Raw genomic sequence first — 25045 nt, 5'->3', positions numbered from 1 at the left:
ACTATGGCAACGAAACAAATATTACCCCAAAGGACTTTCTTTAACCAAATTTTATGATTGTTAAAATGTCCACGGGACACTAGCCAGAATATTTTGATTTCAGTAAAAAGGTCAATGTTGAAATAACTCCTCTGCCTTCATGCTCACACTCTGAATTCAGAACCATGTTCAGATTGAGCAACTAATATTTTCAATACTTTAAAAGGTATATAAATTATTAATTTTAATTGTAATGAACCCAACATCCTTCAGATACTGGAAGGTAGTTTCTTATTTATTCTCTAAAGGTTCTACTCTCTCTGCAAATGTAGCAGATGTTGACAAAGCAGCTCAATATATTTGCTTCAGAAAAAATAACACACTGATAAAAGTTTTATTCATTTTGGAGTACAGTCCCGGAAACTCTATTTCTCCTGTATTTCCCCTAAAGATATTGCTTTTATTTTCCCACAGACCAGTGAAGAAACTGTTCTGGTGAACTCCAATCCAAGATAAATGTGTCAATTTGTGAAGTACACCCCCTTCTGAATTCCTAATAAAAAGCTGGTGATTAAAATATTTACTCCTGTATTGTGGAGGAATTAAAGGCGAACATCAAGTTGTACTTACAAAACATGTGGTAGCATTGAATGTGTTATTTTAGGGGACAAGCAGGGTTTTAGTATCTTCCTATGATTAGCTCTATCATAAAGACAAAATTACAAGCACTGTGAAAAAGTTTTCCTATTAGCCTACATACACATTAAGAATATTGTAAAATGGCAATCAGGAAGAATGTGTGTTGTCACTGGTTGATTTAGTCCCTTGTCTGGGGACAAATGACTTATATTTGCTTCAGAAACAGGAAAGATTTTTCTAGGTTTGTTTTCTATGAAGATCCTGTAAGGCCACTTAAAGCTTTCTATTTCCTGGCTCACCTGAACCTAAATAGAAATAAGCTTCTTGAAAAACTTTAAATTTTGTTTTACATTATAAGTGGGATATAATAAATTATACTACAGTAGTGTCTAGGGCCCCCAGTCAAGAACAGGGCACTGCTGTGCTAAGTGCTGTGCAAACAGAGGTAGACATTGTCCGTACCTTAAAAGCTTACTCGTTCATCCAGAGGATGAGTTTATACTTACTTTGCTTTTCAGTATACTGGTCATGGATTGGTTGCTCACATCGTCCTGGAATGATGAAGAGGACAAACTGTTCTTCTCCATAGTGGCATGGCTGGCTTCAAAAGTGGACAATTCATTCTGAAGTTTGCCATTGCTCTCCTCTGTGTGTTTGGTCTCATAATCATTGATGGAATCAAACTGAGCAGCTCTGAGCGCAGCGGACAATACTTGAACCTGGGCTGTATAAAGTAAAGGGATTGGGGGCACATTTGGGGCTTGTCTACACAGCTTGGCAAAGTGCACCAGATGGATGTGATCTGTAAAGAGCACTAAGAGGCTGCCCTCTAACTGCCCTGCGTAGCCCCTGATGATGCACTCTGAAAGATAACTAGTTCACATTAATGTAGTCCTGTGTAAAGAGGGACAACATGAACCAGGTACTTTTTTAGAGCACACCATCAGGCTCTACACAGGGCAGCTAGCGCACAACACATTAGAGTGCTCTACAAAACACATCCCTCTAGTATCCCTCACCAGCATAGTGTATACAGGTCCTTAGTTTCCTTTCTGGGCTTCATTTTAAAGGAGTATTAACACTACAATTATTTATACGGAGAGATTTAAAAAACAAAAAACAAACAAAAAAAAACCCACAATGAAATGCATAGAAACATGAGAGGAATTATTTACCTTTGCAAAAAAGGTCTAGAATTAACTTCAGCAAAACCTTTCAGATAAGCTGTAAGCATAGATTTAGAGGCAGTATTACTGTTTCCAGCAGAAGCATATAAGTATCTGTTTCCATTCTCTGGACAGACCTCTGATCATCTCTGTTGGCAAGGAACCCTGGATCATGTCCTATTTCACTATCCTAAAACAATTTAACATGGAGGAGAGTAGGGCCTGGGGGCAGCACTACTTTTAGAAAGGAAGCTTGAAACTGAGGCCTTCATCCAGAAACTGAAAGCCAGCCTCTAGACAGGAGGCTGCCTGTGAAACTCTGGATCCCCCCTGCAGTTATGGGGTATGCTGGGAAACTGTTTAAAGGCAATAGGTAACTTGTAATAGAAAAGGAATTTTATCTACCATACAAGTGTAAATGCCAGAAGTTGCATTTTGTGTTTGTTTATTGTGTAACTTGTATGTTTGTTCTCCCTTACTATTTCACCTTTGAATTTTTTACCCCAAGCAGATCTCTGTTGTGCAACCCGTATGGAGTATATGTGCACCAAAGTGAGCTGATAACTGGGTGGCTGGTTTCATACCTTCGGGGGTGATGAACCAGAGGGAAAAAGTCAGAGACTCTGGTAGTTAAGAAGTTGGGGAGGATGGATTAGGCGAGACTTGGGACTGGAAGGACTGTTGGTGTCGCCCTGCTGTCACTGGTGGAAGCTGGTGGAAGCCAGGGTGAGACCTTGTCCTTATGGCAACCTACCGGTTAGCAGGGATCTGAGCCACAGCAGCACAGCATTAAGTCACCCCAAAGTTACAGGGCAGGCAGTGACAGAACCCCTTACCAGTTTGGGTGATTCCTAAAATATCACATACACATAGATGAAGCCATTTCTGATCATATATAAGCAAGAGGAAGTATTTAGTGAATGTCTCTCTAGTGAACTGTCTTTCAGGAATGGATCAAAACAACCCATTTAAGAGTAGACAGGAAGAGATGAGATGACTGTAACAAAAAAGAGAAGAGGATCAGGTCACGTAGAGGTATATTAGAGGGTTTTGGCAGCTTGGCTAGGAAGGAAGAGAAATGAGCATTCACACATCTTTATTCTGAAAGGGAAGAAGGTTGCCTGGCTGAGGAATGATGAAAAGCAAGGACATTACAGTAGAGGGTATGATGGAAAAGATACAGATTTACCTGTCTAACTCCTTCACTGTTTCTTAGTAGCCCAAACCCTTTTCTTTATTTTCTGTTGTATGTGTCAGCCATGCGACTCCCCACTCTGATGCCAATTCCTATGCTTCAGTTCCACTTCACCTCTTGCTCTTTTCCTAGTCATTAAGCTTTCTCCTCCTTTGAGTTTCCTGTTCTTATATTTTTATTGTGCCTTCCATCCCCACCACTCACTTTTTCCAGTGGTTCTCAATCTTTTGGGGCTCAGGACCCATTTGAAAATGTTTATGGCCTGTTGTGACTCAGTAAATAGTCTGTGGGTGGGGGCCCTGGGATGGTATTGGTTGGATCCTGCCCTCCCAGGGTGGTTGGGTCTTGCCAGGCACTCAACCCACAGCGGTGGCTCCTATGCTGTTGGGCTGGCTGGATGTGGCTCTCCACTGCGAGCACTGCAACCTCCAGGGTTGCAGCATCTCTCTGGTTTACCACTCCCAGGCTGACTGGATCAAATGAGAGTCGAGTTGTGACCTGGCTCAGCGGGTTGCAGTGCCAATCACTCAAATTTGGCCTACCCGGACATCTGTCATCGTAACGTCTGGGCCAAACCTGAGTGGTGCTGGGACTCCAGAGGTTGCAGTGCCTGGAGCAGGGAGGCGAGCCCAGGCAGCCCTCTGGGACAGGAGCCACAGAACTGACACGCAACTCCCTGAAACATTCTGGCAACCCGAATTTGGGTCCTGACCCACGGGTTGAGAAACTGTAGGCAAGAGAGGGTTGCTGCAATAAGGAGCTTTGAAGGGTGTGGGAAGCCTCATGTAGGGAGGGATCAGAAACTATACCTCCATACATCACTACTATTGTAGGCTTTTACCTTGAACATCTGGATCATCCATGTGCTCCTGCAAGCTTTCCAGCACTTTTTTTATTTCACTACTGGCAACACAGTTATTACACATCGCCTTTGACATAGAGCAGCCTTCTTCATGCTTCTCAGTCTTGGACTGAAGCAGCTCCAAGTCCTGGCTTATATCAGGGAGTGGAGGGCGCCAGTACAGGAAAGTATTAAAGACATCCTCAGCAGACTGGAACCTTGAGTTCACTCCCTGGCAATTGCTCACATGACAGTCTTTAATGCCTTCTATCACACAAGCAGTGGTTTTGTCATTCTGGGACAATCTAGTCAGAGCCTCTCCAGGACTACCACAACTGTTCGAACTTCCTTTCAGTAGGTCTGTCCTTGGGCTTTCAACACAGATCAAGGGGTTGGCTGAAGTCCCATCAGTTGACGATTCCAATTTAATTTCTATTGGTTGTTCTGAACTGAGAACAGAGACATAGCATTAGGAAAATGAAAGGTAAAGACCCTAAAACAATACTTTTCAGTTAAAAGACACACACTGTAGATAAGGCAGCAAGAGCAATTACAATAGGTGTAGCTATTCTACTTGAGGACAAATCCTGCTTTAGAACTACTTGTTTCACCTCTAGTTTCAATATATTTAACCCTCCTCTCTCCCCTTGCCCTCCAAAAAATTACTGGTGAAACATTAAAGTAGCTAGATTAAATCATGTGGCAATTCATCAGACCTATGTGTAGCCCACATTTTACACCATTATTGAAACTACATCTGCGTTACCAAAGGTCTTATTTTTAGTCACATATATTAAACACAAGATCATATCAACTAAAACTAGACTTAACTCAAAGATTGTGGAGGAAAAAATGTTTTGTCAGTTTTCCTCTCCCCTTTCGCACTTCAACCATAGCTTTACCTGGAGGATACAATGTTCGTACTGGCAGATGTGATATTTGCATTGTTGCCTGGTTGGCAGGAACTGGAAGTCACATCCTGTGCTGATTGTCGGATACTGAGGGTCCCATCCTCCCGAATATAAAGGCCAGCACTAGAAGGGTTTGCGAAGGTAGAAATAAACGGGCCTAGAGACTGAAAAGCAGCTTGGCGAACCTGGCACAGTACAAAAATAAACATGTGACGTATTTTGTAGCCATGCTGCCTTTTGGCAAATTGTTAATAATGAAATATGAAATGTGGCTCAAATTTAGCTCTTACTATATTAAATAGTAATGTACAAGGTTATACTTTGCTATTATCTAAGTTTTTCAGAGTATGCTATTAAGCCAGTCCTGGCTTCGTTTATTACATTTTACTACTAGAGTTTAATCAGGAAAAAGCAAGACATCAGAGTAAGGGGATTTCAGAAGCAAAATGTGTTAGTAAATATAATTCATCTGACTTATTTAACTTTTCACTACAAAGTTCAAGTCAAATCACAACTGTTTCATAGACATGGTCCAAAAACCCTGTGCACCCAGTATCGTGACAATGAAAATGCTTCTTTATTCTTACACAGTGTTAAATGTAATCTCCATTACGACATTTTCAAAAAAAATTTAAAGGACCATCCCCACATTTGACGGGCCAAAATTTAGAAGGTCCAGAATGACACCCAACTTCTAAGCATGAATTTTACATTTCTAAAGTGTATATGGAAACTAAAAAGAGCAGACCACATACCCATGATCCTAACATATCCAGCTATCAGATTTTGGTGGTGACTGTACAGCCCATGTAATTGGATTTTAATCTGTCCTCTAATTTTACAGGGTATGCATGTGTGCCTTAAGGAAGCATATGCATGTTGCATCCATACTGCCCTCAGTGTCCTCCATTTCAGGGACCAAGACTGAGAATTAACATGTGTGCCTATACAGGAGACCTACCTTTGCTATTAAGCCCCTGGTTTGGCCACTTAAAAGTCCTTGTAATTGAAAAAGGTAGCTTGCCTTCATGAATTTCTTTTAGGTCAGAGGTACCTCCCCATCTACTTACCCATCTGCAGGGGTCACTGATAAGATTGATAAAGAGAGGGGACAGCTTGCTTCTGCGAACTTCTGGGGATGTGGTGTAAGAAACAGCCATAAAGCATTCAGCACAAGCTTTTCGCATTCCCCAAACACTATCAGAGCAGAGTTCAAAAAACTTTGGAATCTGTCAAAAATGAATGAAACTATAGCTAATCAAACAGGTATTAAAGCTGCAGTACAAGATACCACTTTCTGTTGGTTTAATTACTTGGAAAAAGCAGTTGGTAATAGTTTATGTGCAATGGGTGAAAAAGGATGTGAAAGTAGTGACTTAGAAGAAAAATAATTATAATTATATTAATTATTGAAGAATTAAAATTTCCCTCCCCCATTCATCTCAGTTGTGTCTTGCTAACATTTAAATTACGGGGAGGGGCATAAGGAAAATTAGTAATAGGCTTTCTTTTCTGCGAACATATCTTGGTGTAAGGATAACTTATTAAGCATGGGAAACTAATTCTTTCCTGTCTGGGGAGGGTCGAGGGATGGGAACAGAAAACTCAGATCACTTTAAAAATACTCTTGTGCTTTTACCTGTGCTTATAAAAAAAAAAAAAAAAAAAAAGTATGTTGGAGGTGAGGCATAAAACTGTTAACTTGCAAAACACACGATCTTCCTATTCAGTACCAGACCAGCTCCTCATTTGGAATTACTGCCTCAGGAGCATTCAAGTCAACTACTGGGTTTAGCTTAAGAACACCCCACCACCACCACTACCCTTTGTTTTTTTTTCCTCTCTCACACTCTCACAAGTTTCTGGGATTTTATTTAACAAGTCTAGCAAAGGGAAAATAGCCAACTATTCGCAGAAGAAAGTAATCTGTTTTAATTAGACTCTTGCAAACACCTCTGTGTTTCTGTTAAAATGCTATTTTATACATATCTGTACAGCAATCATACTCAAATCAAAATTGATTTTTCCTTGCCTTTCACTAAAAGCAATATAGACACAATATTAGAGGCACAAACTGTGGTGTTTTATCAGGACTCTCACTTGCAATAAGTACAGCTAGCTCCTGCACTGACACCTAAAAACTACTCACTATCACCTAAAGAAAAGTGAATATTGTAAGTTAAGCCTACTGTTTGGGTGCATCTTTTATACAATATCAGGATGAGAAAGAAAATAAACATTTAAAATATAATAAACTTTAATATAAAACTACAAAAGTTGCCAGAGCACTCATGAATAGATATAAATCATGAAATTATTTTAACTCAATTTTTTACCATTGTTGAGATTTCAAATTGATTGTTTCCTGATAATTTAATAAATTCACTGAAAAGAACCCTCCTTTATTGCATAAACAGTGTCTTAAAAAATAAATTGAAAAGTCTCTTTTAAAAAACAAACTTTTGCCACCAATGGCAACTAAACCAGTGAATCAGGTTTAAATTTAAGAAAGAGTTATCCAAAAGTTTGTCTTTTGTCTCAAAGAAAACTAAATGTTACTATCGGTAATTTCCTTGTTAAAACATTTCAGTTGTAAAAGCAGATATGAAAGCTCAAGCAAAATACAAATCTTTTTGTATATCTCTAAATTTTACATACCAAAAATCTCTCTGTGGCTTCTTGTCCAACTGCATTACAAATATCGCCAAAGCTAGCTGCACAAACCTAAAAAAACCATAACAATAAAAGTTATGGGTGAACTCCTGGCCCCACTGAAATGAATGAGAGTTTTGCTACTGACTAGAGTCAAGAATTTTACCCCTTATTGTTCACTCCTAAGAATCAAATCTGGATTCAATAGTTGGCATGTCTTTTACAATACATAGTATTTACAGAATTTAAATTTGTCAGTAGGCTAAGGCCTCAGTCCTATAATAATATATTATAAAGAGAGGTTTCAAAGAGGGATGGGCTATTACCAGCAGGAGAGTGAGTTTGTATGTGGGGGGGGGGGGGGGGAAGGGTGAGAAAACCTGGATTTGTGCTGGAAATGGCCCTACTTGATGATCACTTTAGATAAGCTGTTACCAGCAGGAGAGTAGGGTGGGAGGAAGTTTTGTTTCATGGTCTCTGTGTGTATATAATGTCTTCTGCAGTTTCCACGATATGCTATGCATCCGATGAAGTAAGCTGTAGCTCACGAAAGCTCATGCTCAAATAAACTGGTTAGTCTCTAAGGTGCCACAAGTACTCCTTTTCTTTTTTCTTTTTACGAATACAGACTAACACGGCTGTTACTCTGAAACCAGTCCTGAACAAGAGATTGATTAGGGCAGCCCCCTGTGGTACATACACAGCACCGTTGAAATCAATGATACCCCTAGGTTGGACCTCTGCATCAGTGAGGAATCTCATCAACTTCAATGGACGCTGAATGGACCGCAGGGGCTCGCCACCTGAATATTTTAAAGATGTGAGCAGAGGCTGTCAAAAATGGAGAAGAAAAAAAAAAGCGTGCGCAGGTCAGTACTTAAGTGTATTGACAAAACTATCTTCACTATGGCCCTGACTGGCTTAATTTCAAGCACACGCTTACATGGTTTGCTGAATCAAGGCCTATATTTGGCTCAAGCTAGGGGCGTGGGTACCTCATATTCATGAGCATTATATTTTAAAGATAGAACACACAATTCAAACAAACAAGGAAATTCCTTTACATTGAAAAAGGAAAATCAGAGGCACTGTTAAAGTCTGAAATTATATTCCTATCACTACTTTGCTTAAAGATAATTTGATGTAGATGTTAAAAATACTGTAGAATGTACTTGAAGTCTTTCAGTTTTGAAACAAGTCATACCAACCTTACGGACTTGGAAGAGTTTCCCGTCACCACACAGCTCGCAGAAACGGGGAAGTAGCATACGTTCAATAATAGTTTTGCTCAGCATAGAAGCCATTTTACAAATTATCTATAACACAGAAGGGAGGGGGGAAAACATTAATGTAATAGTCACCAAGCACTTTTACTTCAAGTTTTCTTTCTAAAAAGAATAGTTCTGAAAGCAAAAGACAAACTACTACTTTAAAATACAATTATTGTATGAGTTAAATTGACATTGTTTTTGCTTGCCAGGAGTTATTAAAACTACAAAATCCACGGACACCATACTGTTATGCATAACATTTCTGTATTAGAAGATTGAGATTTTATTTTTTTAAATTGCGTAGTATGAGTTACAGAAATCAACAATTTATATATGGTTTAATCCAAGGATTCTCAAGCTATTTCATAGTGTGGATTACATTTAAATATATGTGACAGCAGTGTTGGAGGACCATACCAGGATTGAAGCCCCCCTGTGGTAGATGCTGTCCAAAACCCACAATCCTGAAAAAACTGTAGCACATGCTTAACTTTAAGAATGCAAGTAGTCTCCTTGGCTTCAATTAGTCAACTCAGGTGTTTAAAGTTAAGCATGTACACAGCTCTTTGCAGGAACAGGGCCTAAACTGAAGACAAAAAAAAAAAAAAGTGAGTTTGTCCAACCACAGGACAGACAAAGGGAAGGACGGACAATGGTAACAATGATTAAGACAACATGGTTATATAGGTTAGCTAGTGCACAACTCGATGGAATTCAGATTCAGTTAGCTGTTAGTTTATAAACTAACTGCTTAAAAAAACCCTCATTAATTCAAGCTTCTGTGTGAAGTTGTCAATTTCAAAGGTCACCACAAACTATGTTACCTGTAGCATTTAATTACTTTAGCCATATACACTCTTTCAGCTGTCTTTTCACTGCAGTGCACGAGGAGTCCCAAATTTGTGACGAGAGAGAGAGGGAGGGCTTACTGGCTTCCACATGCCTTTTCATTGATTAGGTCAGTGTCCCACAGAGCAAGGATCGCATACTGATACAAATATTACTGACTGAATAGAACTCTACATTTTAATATTTTCAAAAAAGATATACTTTCTACCTCTACAAAAACAAGTACCACTCCTAAGAATATTCCATCTTTGTGATAGAATGCCAAATAAAAACTAAGGAAGAATACCGTACAATCCCACTTTTTAAATGGAACTGTCAATCCTTCAAAAAGACATCTGGTATTCAGATGTCACCCTGGAAGTCTGAGTAATAACCAACTCCCAGGCAAGGAAGGGGAATCTAGCTGGTAAAGCTATTTTAGAGGTCAAGTGTCAGAGGTCCCTGCTGAACCCAAATTTGATTTCTTGTAAGTGAACAGAATCTGCTTTTTCATCAAGACACTTGAGACCTAAGACTTTAATCATCATTCATACTCTCTATAAAGTTAACAAGAACCAGGGTAGAAATCTGAAGACTTCAGAAAGAGATCACGGGGGGAAATTATGACCTTTGCAACAATTTAAGGGATGCTGCCAAGTGTTTTGATTTTATTTGCTCTCAGTTTCTAACAATCTTTTAGCACTTTGAAAATATAAACTCGGATTCTGATCTTTTCCCAAATATGGAGAACACTGATTTTTCCCTATGAATTTAATTGCACTTGTAATTAACATAGCTTTTGTTGCTTGCTTACTTGCTTGCTTGTTTGTGCATTAACACTGTGATGTCAGCACTACTCTGGGACTGTAGATTAACTGATGCTGCAGTCAGAGGAAGGGGCACAAGTTTATAACAGAGTTCCTATTGGAGCATTACATACCAAGAACATTATATACAGAAAAAATATCCCTTTGTTTAAGGAAACTATTAGTAATTCCATCACAGACAGTTAAGCCAACTGCATTATAATTTCCATATAGGTAATTTTGAAGCTGTGCTGTTTGACAGTCTCTCTTTAAGGATATGTCCATAAAGCAGTTGGGGGGGGGGGAGGGGGGGAGAAAGGGGGAGAGGTACGCGTGCAACTGCAGCATGTGTATCCATACTCTAGCCAGCTTTAATCTAATTAGCTTGGATACCAACTGCAGTGAAGCGACAACCGCACAGGCTGTACAATCCCTCCTGGGACCCTGGGTATGTATTCAGGCAACTAGTCCATGCTGAAGCCTGCGCTGCCCCAGCTTTACCACTATTGGTACCCGAGCGAGCGAAATTAGAGCTAGCTCGGTTACACCTATACGTGCTGGAATGACACCTCCCATGGCAGTGCAGACACACCATTAGGCTACGTCTATACTACGAGCTAGGGTGCGATTCTCCTGCTCACTTACACATACTCACACTAGCTCTCATCGAGCTAATGTGAGTATAAATAACAGTGTGGCCACAGTAGCACAAGTAGCGGCAGCTGTGGCATGGCTTAGCCGTGCGGAGTACATAGCACTGCTTTCAGGTGGGTTTGTACTCTGCATGGCTAAGTCAAGCCTCCACTGCTGCTTTGCCTGCTACCGCGGCTAGAGTGCTATGAGCTAGCGTGAGTCTGTGCACACAAGCCGGAAGATCACTCCCCCTAGTTCAGAGTGGAGATGGAGCCGCACAGGGTCTCAAGTGAAATGGTTTGTCAACACCACGATGATGCCTATTCTTGAAAATGACTTAGGAAAATAAGATTTGGAAAGTCTGACTAACTGTATGACTGAAAGCTATACAAGGTGGGTGTAACAACATTTACAAGCAGGAAAAAAAAAAAAAAGATTTTTCCAAGAAGAGTTATAAATAAGTCTCAAAAGCAGGAGGGTCCAAAGGATTCCTCAAAAACTTCACTCATGCAGGGCTCGGAATTTTCTTCTGTCTGACCACATGTACTAGGCCCAGAAAATTTACTAGCTGAAAAGTTATTTGAATTGGTTCACAAAGTGCTTCTATCTTTGGCAGACCGAAAAACCTTACTGTGACATTGTTCTCATTACCATCTTGCTTTCTTCACCTCTTCAACTTTAGCTGGTGATCTCTTATGAACTAGACGAGGTTCCTTATAAGAGATCCAAATTAGTGTTTAAGAGCCCAAACCTGCTCCCATTCAAGTTAATGGCACAACTCGCGTTGATGACAATAATGAAAGTTTGGGGCCCCAAGGGGCCCAATACTACAAGTTACTAATGACCCCATAAGTTCAAGCCTGAATGGCTTACCATATCTGAAGCTGGCATTCCAAGCTTAGAGAGGATTTTAACACTGGTTTCTAACTTCTCAAAATAATGGCCAATACCATCTTGCATCTCTGTTTTAATCATAATTCTAAGGGGTTTTTTTTTCCGTTATATCAGGAATTAATTCCATTCCAGAAGGTTTACAAAAGAGGACTTTGATCAACTCACATTCCTTGATCTAGAAATGTTTTACCAGCACTGGCCGAGACTGAAAGACAGCATATTCCAGAACTTAAGTTAGTGTAATTTTCATTCACTAGTTTTGTTTTGTTTTTTTAGGGGGTGTGTGTGTCTGTTTAAATCTCACAGGCAGACATGCATATTGAGACACTGGAAAGGGGCTGGGAAACTGGTCAGTCCTTTACAGAAAGATCATTTGTAACTGGACAACTGAGAAATAGGTAAGTGACAGTACAGGCAGAATTAAAACTAACCTTCCAGTTAACTAGTTTACTTAATTAGCAAGTTAAAAGTTTGAATATGAAGTTCATCTCCCAGATCCTTGCACGGACCAACGTATACACCAATTAAAAAAAAAAAAAAAAAAAAAAAGCATCCAAATAGGGGATACAATTTTAAAACAAAAAAATCTTCTTCACTGCCACTTACATTCACTGCTTCCACTTTGTACTCATCGTCACTGTCTGGAGCAGAGAGGTCCAACAGAATAGGACACACCTTATTTTCAATATCATTTTGAGCAATGAGTTCTTGTTCTAGCAGTATCAGCAGTGCTTCCTGACTTGCTTTTCTAACCTAGTAACATGCAAAAGAAAAGATTAGAAAAAATACACTGTAAATGCAGTATTTTATGAGAACCATAAAAGTGAAGTCAATATCTGTTCTCGCTGAATGGAGTGCAAAAAGTCGAGGAAACAGTGAAAAGCTAATCAGTTTTAATAAAACTAAGATATTCTTAGTAATAAACAGAAAAACTTGAGGATTTTAAAGGGACTTTTAACCCAACTTTGGGTACTAGCCTACTGGTTGGAGCGCTGGACTGGGACTCAGGAGACTTGGATTCTATTCCTGACTCTATCATTGACCTGCTGGGTGACCTTAGGAAAGTCATTTCCAGTCTCTATGTCTCAGTTCCTCCATCTGTAAAATGGGAATGATACAGATGTCCCTTGTAAAGTGCTTTTCAGATCTATGTACAAAGTGCTATATAAGATCTAAGTATTATTATTACTAATAGAAATTAATGTATAACTCCTCCCTATTGTGAACGGTCCACATGCCAGATTGAATTAACTATACAACTTTTACAGTCTGAGATTTCCTACCTGGTTGTTAGGGTCTGTGAGGTATCTCACTACAATGGGCATAAGGTAGTCAGAAAATGCTGTTGGGAAGTTTGGTCGACTTTCTTGCAGAAAAATGGCAATGGGAGGTATTTGTTCCATCAGTTCCGTCCGTACAGTAGGCTCTGACAGCATAGAGAAAATCAAAACGGCTTTAGTAAGTTTGAAGTTAGAACCAGATACATTCAACAAGTAGCATTTCCTCTTGTGAAACTATGAAAAGCAAAAAAAAAGAAATCCTGTTTTTTGAAATGTCACTATTTAGAATATCTGTGTTTAAAGGTCAGCTGAGAAATCAAACGGTCTCAAATATAACCTCCCATCAGCCCAAGACACTTAGAGCCATATTTTTAAACAAATGGATAGCTATCTTTCTTGAGAATCTGGCCCTTTTCATGCATTATAACTAATTTCCTTACAGCTTCTGCATACTAGTACCTCATTTATCTATGAGCCAATGCGTGTGGAAGTAGCTAGTAGTCAAAAGGAAAAGGGATATACACGTTATTTTTCACACCGTTTTCCTGTGTTTTGCTAAGGTTCATTGGATTTTTTTCATCTTTTGAAAAGCATCCTGTACATTCCTAGGTGTAGTTTAATAATAAAAATAACATTAAAAGTCACAACTGGGATATAGAAAAGTACTTAGATGTTTTCTGCATTTTTGCACCAGTGTCCCAGACAGCGTACATCCCAGAGGTTGGGGACCTGTGCTTTATTTTCTTACCTTAGGCATGCCAAGGGGCAACATTTTTTAGTCCCTCATAGAACAATAGAGAAAGCAATCAATCACTAATTAATAGTTAAACTTTGCCATATTAATCATGTAACTACTGACAAGTTAGAGACATGTATTTTAAAAGCTATTTCTCCCTCATTGCAATTAACATTTTTCAATTGTTTTTAAGACAGATAGGTTTAAAAGAAACAAGCAGAAAAATATCATAGAAACGAAACTTTAAACAGTTAACTAGTTCAGGCATCAACTCAGCACATGATAACCCAAAGAAAGCAATCACATACAGAAGTTGTCATATTAAATATACATAAATTATATGTGACCAAAACACACTCCCAAAACCGTATGTTAATGCATATGTTAAACCAACCCCCCACAAACATCAGGAAACATCATTTTCAAATACTAAATTCTTCAATCCATGTTAACTTGTCCACAATAATATACACAGTAGAGCAAAGTGTGGGTGGGCTTATGGGGGAGGGTTACATATATTTTTACCCTAACTACTCTTAGTAAGTATAGAAATGTTTTGGGAAATAACTTTTTTCAATCCTGGGTGCTTAAAGTTAAGCACCCAGACCTATTCTTAGGCACCTGCATTAAGTGGCCTGGTTTTTAGAGGTCCTGAAAACCTGCTGCGCCTGCTGAATTCAGTGGAATTTGTAAGTACTCATCGCTAATTTAAATGAAAATATAGTTTTAGGGGCAGGATTTTCAAAGGAACCTAAGGGAGTCAAGCACCCAACTCCCACAGAATTTTAATGGGATCTGGGTACCTAAATCCCTTAGTACCTTGGAAAATCCTAGCCCTGGTGACTAACTAGACGGAAGATTTGAAATTTTTGGCTTAAGTTTTTATGTTTGTACTTTTTCTATGTACAGACTTTGCCTTCTGATTTTTTAAGTCAGGAGCTGACTTTAAGACAGAGCCCATAGAGCAATAAGCAAAAACACAGAAGTTAGTGTTCCAATCGCTATGGCTCCCATATAGCAAAGCAGTAACGACTTCCAGAGAAGAAGAATTGTCCAGTGGCTAGGTCACTGGATTACAACTTGGGAAACCTTGATTCAAGTCCCCGCTGTGTCCAAGCCTTCCTGTGTGACCTTGGCCAAGTCTCTTAGCGTCTCCAGGTCTTAGTTCCCCATGTGCAAGATGGTGATAAACAGCACTTTTTACCTCTGGGATGTTATGGGATAAATACATTAAAGACTGTGAGATATTCAGACTCCACGGTAATGGGTGTCATATAAAATACATAAGGTACATTAAACAAGTGTGTTTTGCTCCATCTACCCTGTGCTTTAACACATTTACATTCCTTCTTCCTCCTCCTCTGAAGAGCCAGACAGATCAAAGATATACTCCAAAATGTGTATATTTCTAAACTAAGAGTTCATTGATACACCTGGCTGCTAAGTGTTGCATGGTGGAACTGCTGCCAGAAGCCATGTCCTTCAGTCACTAACAGATCTCGCACCTCTCCAAAGAGAGCATATATCACATACACAAAGATAGAGTGGAGAGCTGAATAAAAAGTAGGTCACAAGGTGTTCACGGTACATAGACCTGTCTCTCCTGCTCAACAAACCCTTACACAGTATTTGTCAATCCAAACCAAGCAGTAGTAAGTTTTAAAAAATTAAGAAATTGAATCTCAAACCTGCATCTTCGGACAGTCTGACCACTATCTCCATTACTGTCAAGAAATCTTCTTCATTATTACTGAAATCTCGAAAGACATCAAGTAGACCTCTGGCAATAATCTGTCTGCGAAGGGACAACATAACGTGCACTTTAACATCCTGCTGACAGCTGGAGGGGGGGGGGGGGAAAAGAGAGGGGAAGGGGCAGGGGAGAATATCATAAAAATGCAGGGCTCGAAGGGATTTCAAAAGGTCATCTAGTCCAGTCCCCTGCACTGAGGCAGGCCAATATTTATAGACTATCCCTGACAGGCATTTGTCTAACCTGTTCTTAAAAATCACCAATGATGAGGATTGCACCTATTTCACCACTTAACTATCTTATAGTTAGCAAGTTTTTCCTAATAGATCTAACTACCTATACTGGGAGAACAATTGATTACCGTCCTCTTTGTAATAGCCTTAACATATTCGAAACTTCTCAGGTCCTCCTTCAGTCTTCTTTTCTCTAAATGTACCCAGTTTGCTTTAGCCTGTCCTCATCGGTCAGGTTTTCTAAATCTTTCAGCATTTCTGTTGCTCTCTTCTGGACTCTCTCCAATTTGATCACATCTTTCTTCAGGTGTGGTGCCCAAAACTGGATAAATACTCGAGCTGAGGCCACCAGTGTCAAGTAGAGTAGGACAACTGCCTCTTGTGGTCATACATATACCCCAGAATGGTATTCGCTTTTTTGCAAATGCATCATATTGTTGGCTCACATTCACTCTGTGGTTCACTATCACCGCCAGATCCTTTTCAGCAATGCTTCCCTCTAGACAGTTATTCCCCAATTTGTATTTGTACATTTAATTTTTCCCTCTTAAGTGCAGCATTCTGCACCTTAAAAGGATGGCCAATCTTCTTTTTAAATGTTCAGGCATACAGAACAGGTATGCAGTACGGCTACATCCCAAACCAAGTGTAGAACTGTGGGATTTAGATGTCCTATTAAGGTGACCAAAACTGAAAACTGGGCCCTTGTAGAAATTATGTACAGCAATAATCCTGTTTCTACTGCAATAAAAACCATAACAAATATGCATTTAAAAAATGGACAAGAGGTATAGTATCATAATATTTTATTCTTCATTTAAAATCCATAATAAGATTCAGAATTAAATAAAAAAATATTAACATAATGACTAGAAAACTATGGGGAATAAAGTAACAATGCAGAAATTTCTAGCCTCACCTTTAAGAATATTAGTCTAATTGTCATGTCCTTACCGATTAAATATATTCTCACTAAAAGCATATTTTTCCAAACGAGCAAGCGGAGTCAAGTTATCCTGTCCCGGAATGTCCAAGAATGCAGTTATCCTCATGCTATCACAATCTGGTCCATAGTCTTCAAACCCAACTTTAAAAACAAAAACAAAAAACATGTCAGTTAGAGAAGAAATCACAGCATTAAATACATCTCCTTGGCAGCATCCCTTTTAGAAATATTCTGCATAACAGCGCCAACTATCAGTACAGTGCCGAGAACTGCTCAGACAGAATCCAACTCTTCACTTAGAGAGGTCAGTGACCACACCCCCATGTACTTCAACAACTAAGCTTTAAGGATGAATCCATAAGGGAAGTCAGTCTGATTGAAGTAAATGGGAATTTTAACAATGACTGCAAAAGTCATGATTTGTCCCTTATACGTAATATAGATTGAGATTTCCAAAGCCACCTAGACACATTTCCCACTGCAATTAATGAGAGCTGTGCATCAAACTCCTATCGATGGTTTGAAAGCCTCAGCCCTGTCTGGTTTGTATTTGGAAAATGCAAAACTCCTTCATGTAAGTGAAGTTCCCTCTTAAGGCTTATTCTATGCTGTAAAGTTTTGCCAAAATAGCTATGTCAGCTAGGAGTGGGGGATGGGGGAAATGATACACACCCAACCAACATAGCTATGTTAGCAAAATCCCAGATGTATACTCAAAGATTCCAAGAGAAGAGTGCTTTTGAACACAGTGTCATTCAGGGAGGTGGTGTAACTACACCCACAGAACTGCTTTTGCTGGTATATGTTGAATATCCACTAGGGGACTTTGCTGGAGTAGCTATGCCAGCAAAAAGCTCTTTTGTGTAAACACACCCAAAGACTCGAGTTACATAATCATCTTTTTGAAACAGCGATTCACCAAAAATGTGATTGTGATTACACGGACAATTAAATCCAGAATCAATTTCTATAAGCTTTTTATGTTTTTTTGGAAATAGCGCTGCCTTAAAGCTCTCAATATTTGTGTGCGTTCCTGAGTGCTATTCAGTAAGTACTGTCAGATAATATCTAAGAAACTTGTCTTTACCTGTTACTAATAATTCCTTAGATTATTAAAAATGAAAAAAATAATCTTACTTTTCAGTTTCTGCTGTTTGCTTACATTTTGCCCCTCAGCTTCAGCAGTGAAGACTATTCAGTTTCACTTTCAGATTCTCATGCTCAGTACTACAGAGTTTACATCCCAAACCCTGTAAGTGAATGTTTACATTCAAACAAAAATACTTTTCATTTTTCTTTAAGCCATGAAGATATTTATATGAATATTAGGTTTTATAATGGCTTTTTTTCTTAAACACATTTCAGAAAAAAGAAAAAAAAAAACCCTGATTTTGTCTTGAAAAAAATGAATATTTGTTTAAATTTTGACCAAGTGTTGACATTTTAGGGATACACATATCACAAGAACCTAGCAAACTGTTTTGGTCTTCTGGGAAGAAAGAATTTTATCTGGGGTGTATATCCCATGTCTATAAAAATACGGCTGATTTGACTCTAGCACCCAAGCCAAAATCAGTTATCCGGGGGGCGGGAGGTGAAGGGGGGAGTTCTGCAAATTTATTGTGAATCGTGTGATATGTAGTGTAATTCTTGAAGACATAGCTCCTGGAATCATGCGATTAGTTACATGAGAATCTTATCTTTCATTTTAAAAAAGTTTCTAGCCCTTGTGATTGTAGAGAAAAGCTTGAAAACAAAGGGTAAAGGCTCAAACACAGAAGGCAAATACAAAACCCAACATTCATTTAAAAAAAACCCTCGTGATTATAAAGTTAATCTTGTGATTTTTTGAAGCTTAACACTTTTTGAATGCAAGGGGTTGAAACACTAATTTGGATAATTTTAAACAAATCACATAGGAGTGGCTGGTATAATGATAGAGTGGGAAAGTTACCATTTATTTTCATTGTTGTATGCAGTGTTGTTGTAGCCATGACTGTCCCACGATATCAGAGACACAAGGTGGGTGAAGTAATATCTTTTATTGGATCGACTTCTTGTCTCTCTCACCAACAGAAGTTGGTCCAATAAAAGATATTACCTCACCCACCTTGTTTCTCATTTTATTTTCAGGCAGGCAATGCAGGGTGGATCAGAATTTCTGTAATAAGTACTAGTAATTTTCCCCTACTATGTGGGCACATTTGGGAGTTTTCCTCTGAAGATACATAAACATCTCCATGCAAGTGGGATTTTCTTGTGATTTCAGACTGCTAACAATGTTGTTACCCAAACAGTACTCTGCCAGTATTTGCCCTTCACCACATCTGTTGTCACTGGTTTCTAGTCCTGTAAACATTACAGACCACGCATAAATAATAGATATAATTTGATCCACTGGATAAGATATTTCTAACCTCTGTCCTTAAAGAAATAAACTTTAACAGCAAACTAAGCTGCATATAGTATAATAAAGATGACCTCCATTCAGCTATACCTTCGACTTTGTCCCTTGAACTTTAAATCTTAGTAAAATGATGTCAACAGGTGCGGAAACTGTACACAGAGCCCACAAATATAGTATAATCTACGTAATTACTGTGATCATAATTACAACATTGGTATTGGTTGCACCAGAATTCCTCACTATACATCTAAGGAAGTCTCTCAAACTAGTGGAAACTTTCAAAGAGCAAGAAATGCTAAATGTTACTGTTGTATATATAAAATTAAGCAGCTCTTAAGACAACACAATAAAAATACCAAGTAATCAGTTATTTACTGTACTTATTGATTAGGTATATTCTGTTACGCTTTAATTTTAAATTGATGCATGCATAGTCTAATGGATTGTGATCTAGCATCTCCTGGCTCTGACAGACTCCATCAATGGACTTTGGGGTGGGATATTCACATTGGACCCAGTCCTACTCCAAGTGAAATCAATGGAACTTCTGCAACATACTTCAAAGTGAGCCAGAGAGGATCTTTTATCACTTCTCAGTTTCCTGCTCTGTAAAATGGGAAGAATAATACTTAATCTGCCTCACTGGGACATTGTGAAGATTAACTGATTTATGTAAAGTGCTTTGAAGAAGTAAAGCTTTATCTTAAAGTATTTTGTTTAAGAAGAGTACCTTCCCAATAGCTGACATGCCAATAATTAAAATCCCTCCAAATGGGATGTTACAAATTGCACAAGACTGCTTTATATTCATTAAATATTTGTTATACCTGTCTATTCATATTCAAATTTGGATTTGCCAGTACATTAAAAAAATTATATCTACACTGTCATTTACACTCTCCAAGCTATCGGATACAACACTCTTCACAGGGTTCAAATGCTTGCATTTAATAAAGATAAACACCTTCACTTCTGGTTCTCATCCTTCATTTATTACAGCATTAGGTTTAATAAGGTCAACACTTTCTCCAAAGATCTTCTTAACATGTGCCTTGATATAACAAACTTTGGTTCTGAACCACATTAAAATTCGCTACTACCAATGACAGTGTTAGAGTGATACTGCAGTGTATATAAATACTAGACTGATATGGATGGGTATATTATTTGGAGAATCAATCAGCAAATGTTAAAACTATGTAGATAGCTATTTTCAGAGTAATATGAAATAACAACAAAATGTGAAGTCACTGCGAAATGCCAAATTTGCTTTTTACTCTTTCTCTCCCCTCCCCACCCCCATTCCCCCACAATATGCATCCTAGAGAAGGGTGTCTTTTTTCCCCAACCTCACAGAGAGGTATCCATCAGTAATACTGGACAACATTTGCGTACTACAGAAAGGGGCCCATGCCCCTCTAGTATCATCATTATAAATTAGGGCTCTTGGAGCATACTGTAGACTTCCTGCCAAGAGATAAAACTAAATTTAAAACAACAAAAAAGTTGGTTTCAGACACAGGATGTCCTTCATACGTAGGGTCAAATTCTGCCTTTAGATAGGCACACAGCTAATTTACTTCAAAGGGAATGGTGCACACACAGCTGATGACAGAATTTGATATCATAGTCTCTTAAAAAAAAATAGAAAGCTAGTTGGCCTCTTCTACTGCAATATGAAGTTTCACAGGAAAATATTCGAACAAGAGTCTGAGTAAGGGCTGAATCATGCACACAAAGCAAAGCAGAAGAAAACTGGGATTAACGTGAAGGCCCAATTTTTCAATTTTACTTGTGCACATTCAGCTACCACAAACGCACCCACAGCCAGATAACTGTACACGCAAATTAGGCATGCTAATATTTATTGGGTTTGTGTTTTTTTTTTAAATAAGGGTCTGAGTATTTTTTCTGTTGATATTTAAATCATCGAACTACTTCACAACTATCTTTTACAGATATGGCATTTGAGGGGGCAGTATAGCAACACAGAGATATACTACTGTACACAGGTGACCTATAACCTGGAAACTAAAATGTACTTCCACTTAACTAGCCATTACTGCTTCTTGCAGGTGGCATTACTAATTATTTTAGAAGCAATACCAGCCTACAGATAAGTATCCTTTTATAGGTTTGCGATTTGTATCTGCATTAAACAAAAAAAACAAAACAATCAAAAAACACATTACTCAGACCAAAGAAGGATTGAAAGTGGTGAAACAGACTTTCCAGGTTAGTGTAGCAAACATCAGATCAATTTAAGATCATAAGATATGCCATTCTCAATAAGACTAGTGCTCCATCATGTCTAATATCCTAACTAACAGTAGCCAAACTCTGATGCCATCACAAAAAGCTCTGAGTAAGTTATGCCCTGTGTGGAAGGTGCTTGGAGTTCCTTCCTGACTCTGCAGCAATCAGTTTACATACTGAAGCATGAAATTTGATTACTCTTGTCTGACCTGCTATAATGAGAAATACTATTGATAATAAAGGTTGTTCTTTTTAAAATCCAGACATATTAAACATATTTCTACAGCAGTGAATTCTTTAAACTAACATGTCACGTGAAGTAATATTTATTTTAATTCATACTAAATTTATCAGCCATTAATTTTATCAAGTACCCCTTTGTTCTCGTATTAGAAAACCACATTAAAATGAAGGAACTGACCAGTTGCCACTATAACCTTCATAATATTGACTATTGCAGTAGAATTCCCTGTAACTCTGATTGCAACAAACAAACCAACCAACCAACCATGGTTCTATGTTCTGAAGTTTACTGCACTAGCTTGTAAATATGTATGCACATACTTCACTTTACTCAAATTACTAAAGTTAAGCACATGCTTAAGTGCTTGCACGATCTGGGCCCTGAAGAGCAGCTACAGAACACACTGCTTTTGTTACATACAGAATGTAAAGAGTTAAATAATCCTAGTTTTAGCAGCCTCTCAACTCATACCAAATAAATTCCACCATAACTCTAACCATCTTCACTGACCTTCTCTGGACCATTTTAATCTCAACTCTCTTTCCTAAAGTGAGGAAACCAAAAGTGCACACAGTACTCTGGATATATTGTAAGCATGTTTACAAGAAAATACAGAAAATCATGAACTATTATTTCTAATGCACCCAATATGCTTTCACCATTGCTGACACACACAGGGCTCACAGTTCCATTAAACTATCCACTGAGAGGCCTAGCATATTTTCCCACTTAGAAGATCAAGTGGACAAGTTCAGAATCCATCAGTGTATAGGAAATTTAACTAGTGTAGCCAATGTGCACCAGAGAAGTTGAATTTAATATATCATGTGACCGTCCCAAAGGTACTTAAATCTCATATCCTGCCATATCCAAACAATTTAATGACATCAGCAAATACCACCATCTCATTGCCCATTTTCCCCACCCAATCACTAATAAATATATTAATACCAATACCCACCCCTACAGAACTATTAATCTCTCAAAAGAGCAAAGAACAGTCATTCCCTACATTTTTCTCACCTACTCAGTTTTTAAATCCACCATAAAACTTCATTTCTTAACCAGTATTTTCTTTAGTCTTACAAAAGGAGTTTTTAAATAAAACCCTATAGAATCAGCTTCATTTATTATTTTATTAATCTTCTTAAAGAATTGTATACAGGTTTGACAGCTTTTACAGTGGGGAATGAAAAAGTATCTTACAAAGTCAGTATTGGTTTGACCCTCAGTTAATATTTATTCAAGTGCAGTATCACACTATCCACAATTAGTTTCTCAATCATCTCCCCTGGAATTTAGGGGAGATTTCCCATTCCATAATTCCCAGGATCTCTTCTGGCTCTTTTTGTTTGATTGTTTTAATAAAAATTAGTTGTAGCACATTACATCTCCTCACCAATATCTCCACTATTTAATGCTTTCTTTCCTTCAGACACCATAGATCTAGTTTTAGTGATTTACTGCAATGAGTTGCTTAAAATGCTCCATAACCTTTTCCTTAGGGTATGTCCACACTGCAACTGGGAGCATGCTTCTCAATGCAGGTAGAGAGATACGTGCTAGCTCTGTTCAAGCCACTGAGCTATAAATAGCAGTGTGGTCACATGGAACGGGCAGTGGCTCAAGCTAGCCATCCAAGTACATACCAAGAGGGTTGGGCAGGTTTGCACTCAGGTGGCTAGGCTAGCCCAAGCTGCCACCCGTTCTACCATGCCCACATTGCTATTAGCTCAAACAAAGCTCCCATCTACCTGCAGTGTGAAGCAAGCTCCCAATTGCAGTGTAGACATGCCCTTTGAGACTAATTGCAGCACCTAGCACAATTGCACCTAGCACAACTGATATAGACTGGGGCTTCTGAGACCTTCTGTAAATAAAAACAACAAACTATCAAGACCACACACTGAGTTCTCAGATTTTGCATCTTAATTCTAGGTGCTCTTTCACACCAACTAGGAGCAGTTCATACTCTAGTTTTGAACTTGATGTTGAATTAAAAATGCAAACAGGTGTCATTAACAATACTCCAAGTCAGACATTTGTCTCCGTCTGTCCATGCCATAGTAGTGATAAATCAACATGTTGCATTAGGTCTATCTCAATGTGAAACTGATAGTGGTACATATAGATATGATTAAATAGACATATGCAAAGCACACTTTTTCCATTATTGGATCACCATTCTAGATTCAAAACTGCAAAATGATAAAAAAAATCCTCAGATGAGGCAAACTTGAGCTTCATCCCCCAAGCCAGAAGGTTGGCTTACAATCATAAAACTATTTTAGTCAAGTTACCAGGACAAATGACACTTCTGCTGATAGCCTTGGCAAAGAAGCCAAGGACTCACTGGCCATGGAGAATGAACTGCCCTTTCACCCTTGGAGATGGTACCCTCCAAGTCAGTCCAGGCACATTGGCAGGACACCGTGGGAGGTTTGGACTGTTGCTTGTACGGTGCTTGCACTGAAAACAGAAGAGTTCAGCTGGCAGACAGGCATCTTTCACTTTTTCCAATCGAAGGGGGAAGAATTAGTTGGCAAGACATAGACAGACTATTTTCTGGTTGGATTATAAGGGGGTTTATTTATTTATTTATTTAAATTGTGGCAGAGAAAAGCAAAATAGAACAGATTTTCAACTCTACTAATGGGTTTAAACTGCAGATCCAGCTATTTTGGCTCCCCTTGTTATTAATGGAACTTTAAGGTGGGATGTACTGGGCTTTGAGAAGCTTCTTTCAAATCCAGTGTGGGCACACAGAAGTGTATTAGCCAATCTGCTCCCAATTTAAATCCTCTGCTCAACAAAGGTACTTGGTGTTGTTTGAGGTCATGGCACAAACTTAGCAAGCAATAGCCCTCTGTTTAAAACCAATATCCCAGAGAGACAAATGTATGAACTGAAGTGCAAAATACAAGCATAACCCTACAAATCCAGACCTGCAAAATTTCACTACTTTAAAGAGCGATTCCATATAATTTTCAATTAGCTTTAAGACAATTTTTATAGCCCAGTCTCTGAACTGCCATCCCCCCCACAAATCAGGATTGTCTAAGCAATACAGAACAGGTCCCTCAAAAGCAACAACTTTAAAAACACTCACAATTTTTTTTTTCAAATGATAAACTCAAATTGCCATCCAAAGTGCCAGTTAGTACCACACTGGGGTCCAAAAGCTGGGCCTCAAGCCCAACCAGAATGTCTACACTGCAATATTATAGCCCCGCAGCCTGAGCGCCCCCTCTCCCCACAGTTCGAATCAGTTGACACAGCCCCACCACAGTGTTTTATTACAATGTAAACACACTGTAGGAGTCTGTGGCCCTCAAGCCACTAAACACATATGTACTCAAGACATGTATGTCCTCA

The 25045-nt window shown here is 38.7% G+C and overlaps 1 protein-coding gene across 7 annotated transcripts in view; it reads right to left on the bottom strand.

The window, feature by feature from the left end:
• LOC102934476 (serine/threonine-protein phosphatase 4 regulatory subunit 1) overlaps nucleotides 1–25045 on the bottom strand; it is a 40897-nt gene that overhangs the window by 13569 nt on the left and 2283 nt on the right. For 5 of the 7 annotated variants that reach the window (XM_043527572.1, XM_027822233.3, XM_043527571.1 and 2 more), the window contains 10 exons: nucleotides 16772–16904; nucleotides 15520–15626; nucleotides 13099–13241; nucleotides 12422–12568; nucleotides 8592–8699; nucleotides 7390–7455; nucleotides 5802–5960; nucleotides 4723–4916; nucleotides 3821–4269; nucleotides 1125–1342 (listed from right to left, as the gene is read on the bottom strand). In XM_043527572.1, the coding sequence (XP_043383507.1) occupies nucleotides 1125–1342; nucleotides 3821–4269; nucleotides 4723–4916; nucleotides 5802–5960; nucleotides 7390–7455; nucleotides 8592–8699; nucleotides 12422–12568; nucleotides 13099–13241; nucleotides 15520–15626; nucleotides 16772–16869 (1689 nt within the window). In that variant the 5' untranslated portion in view covers nucleotides 16870–16904. Of the gene's footprint in view, nucleotides 1–1124; nucleotides 1343–3820; nucleotides 4270–4722; nucleotides 4917–5801; nucleotides 5961–7389; nucleotides 7456–8591; nucleotides 8700–12421; nucleotides 12569–13098; nucleotides 13242–15519; nucleotides 15627–16736; nucleotides 16905–17900; nucleotides 18002–25045 lie in introns of those variants that run through there. The other 2 variants (XM_037915862.2, XM_043527573.1) reach the window with 2 other exon arrangements.

The sequence above is a fragment of the Chelonia mydas genome, chromosome 13 (assembly GCF_015237465.2).
Source record: "Chelonia mydas isolate rCheMyd1 chromosome 13, rCheMyd1.pri.v2, whole genome shotgun sequence".
NCBI lineage: Eukaryota > Metazoa > Chordata > Testudines > Cheloniidae > Chelonia > Chelonia mydas.
Note: the sequence above shows the minus strand (reverse complement) of the source record. Positions and strands in the feature narration are given on the sequence as shown.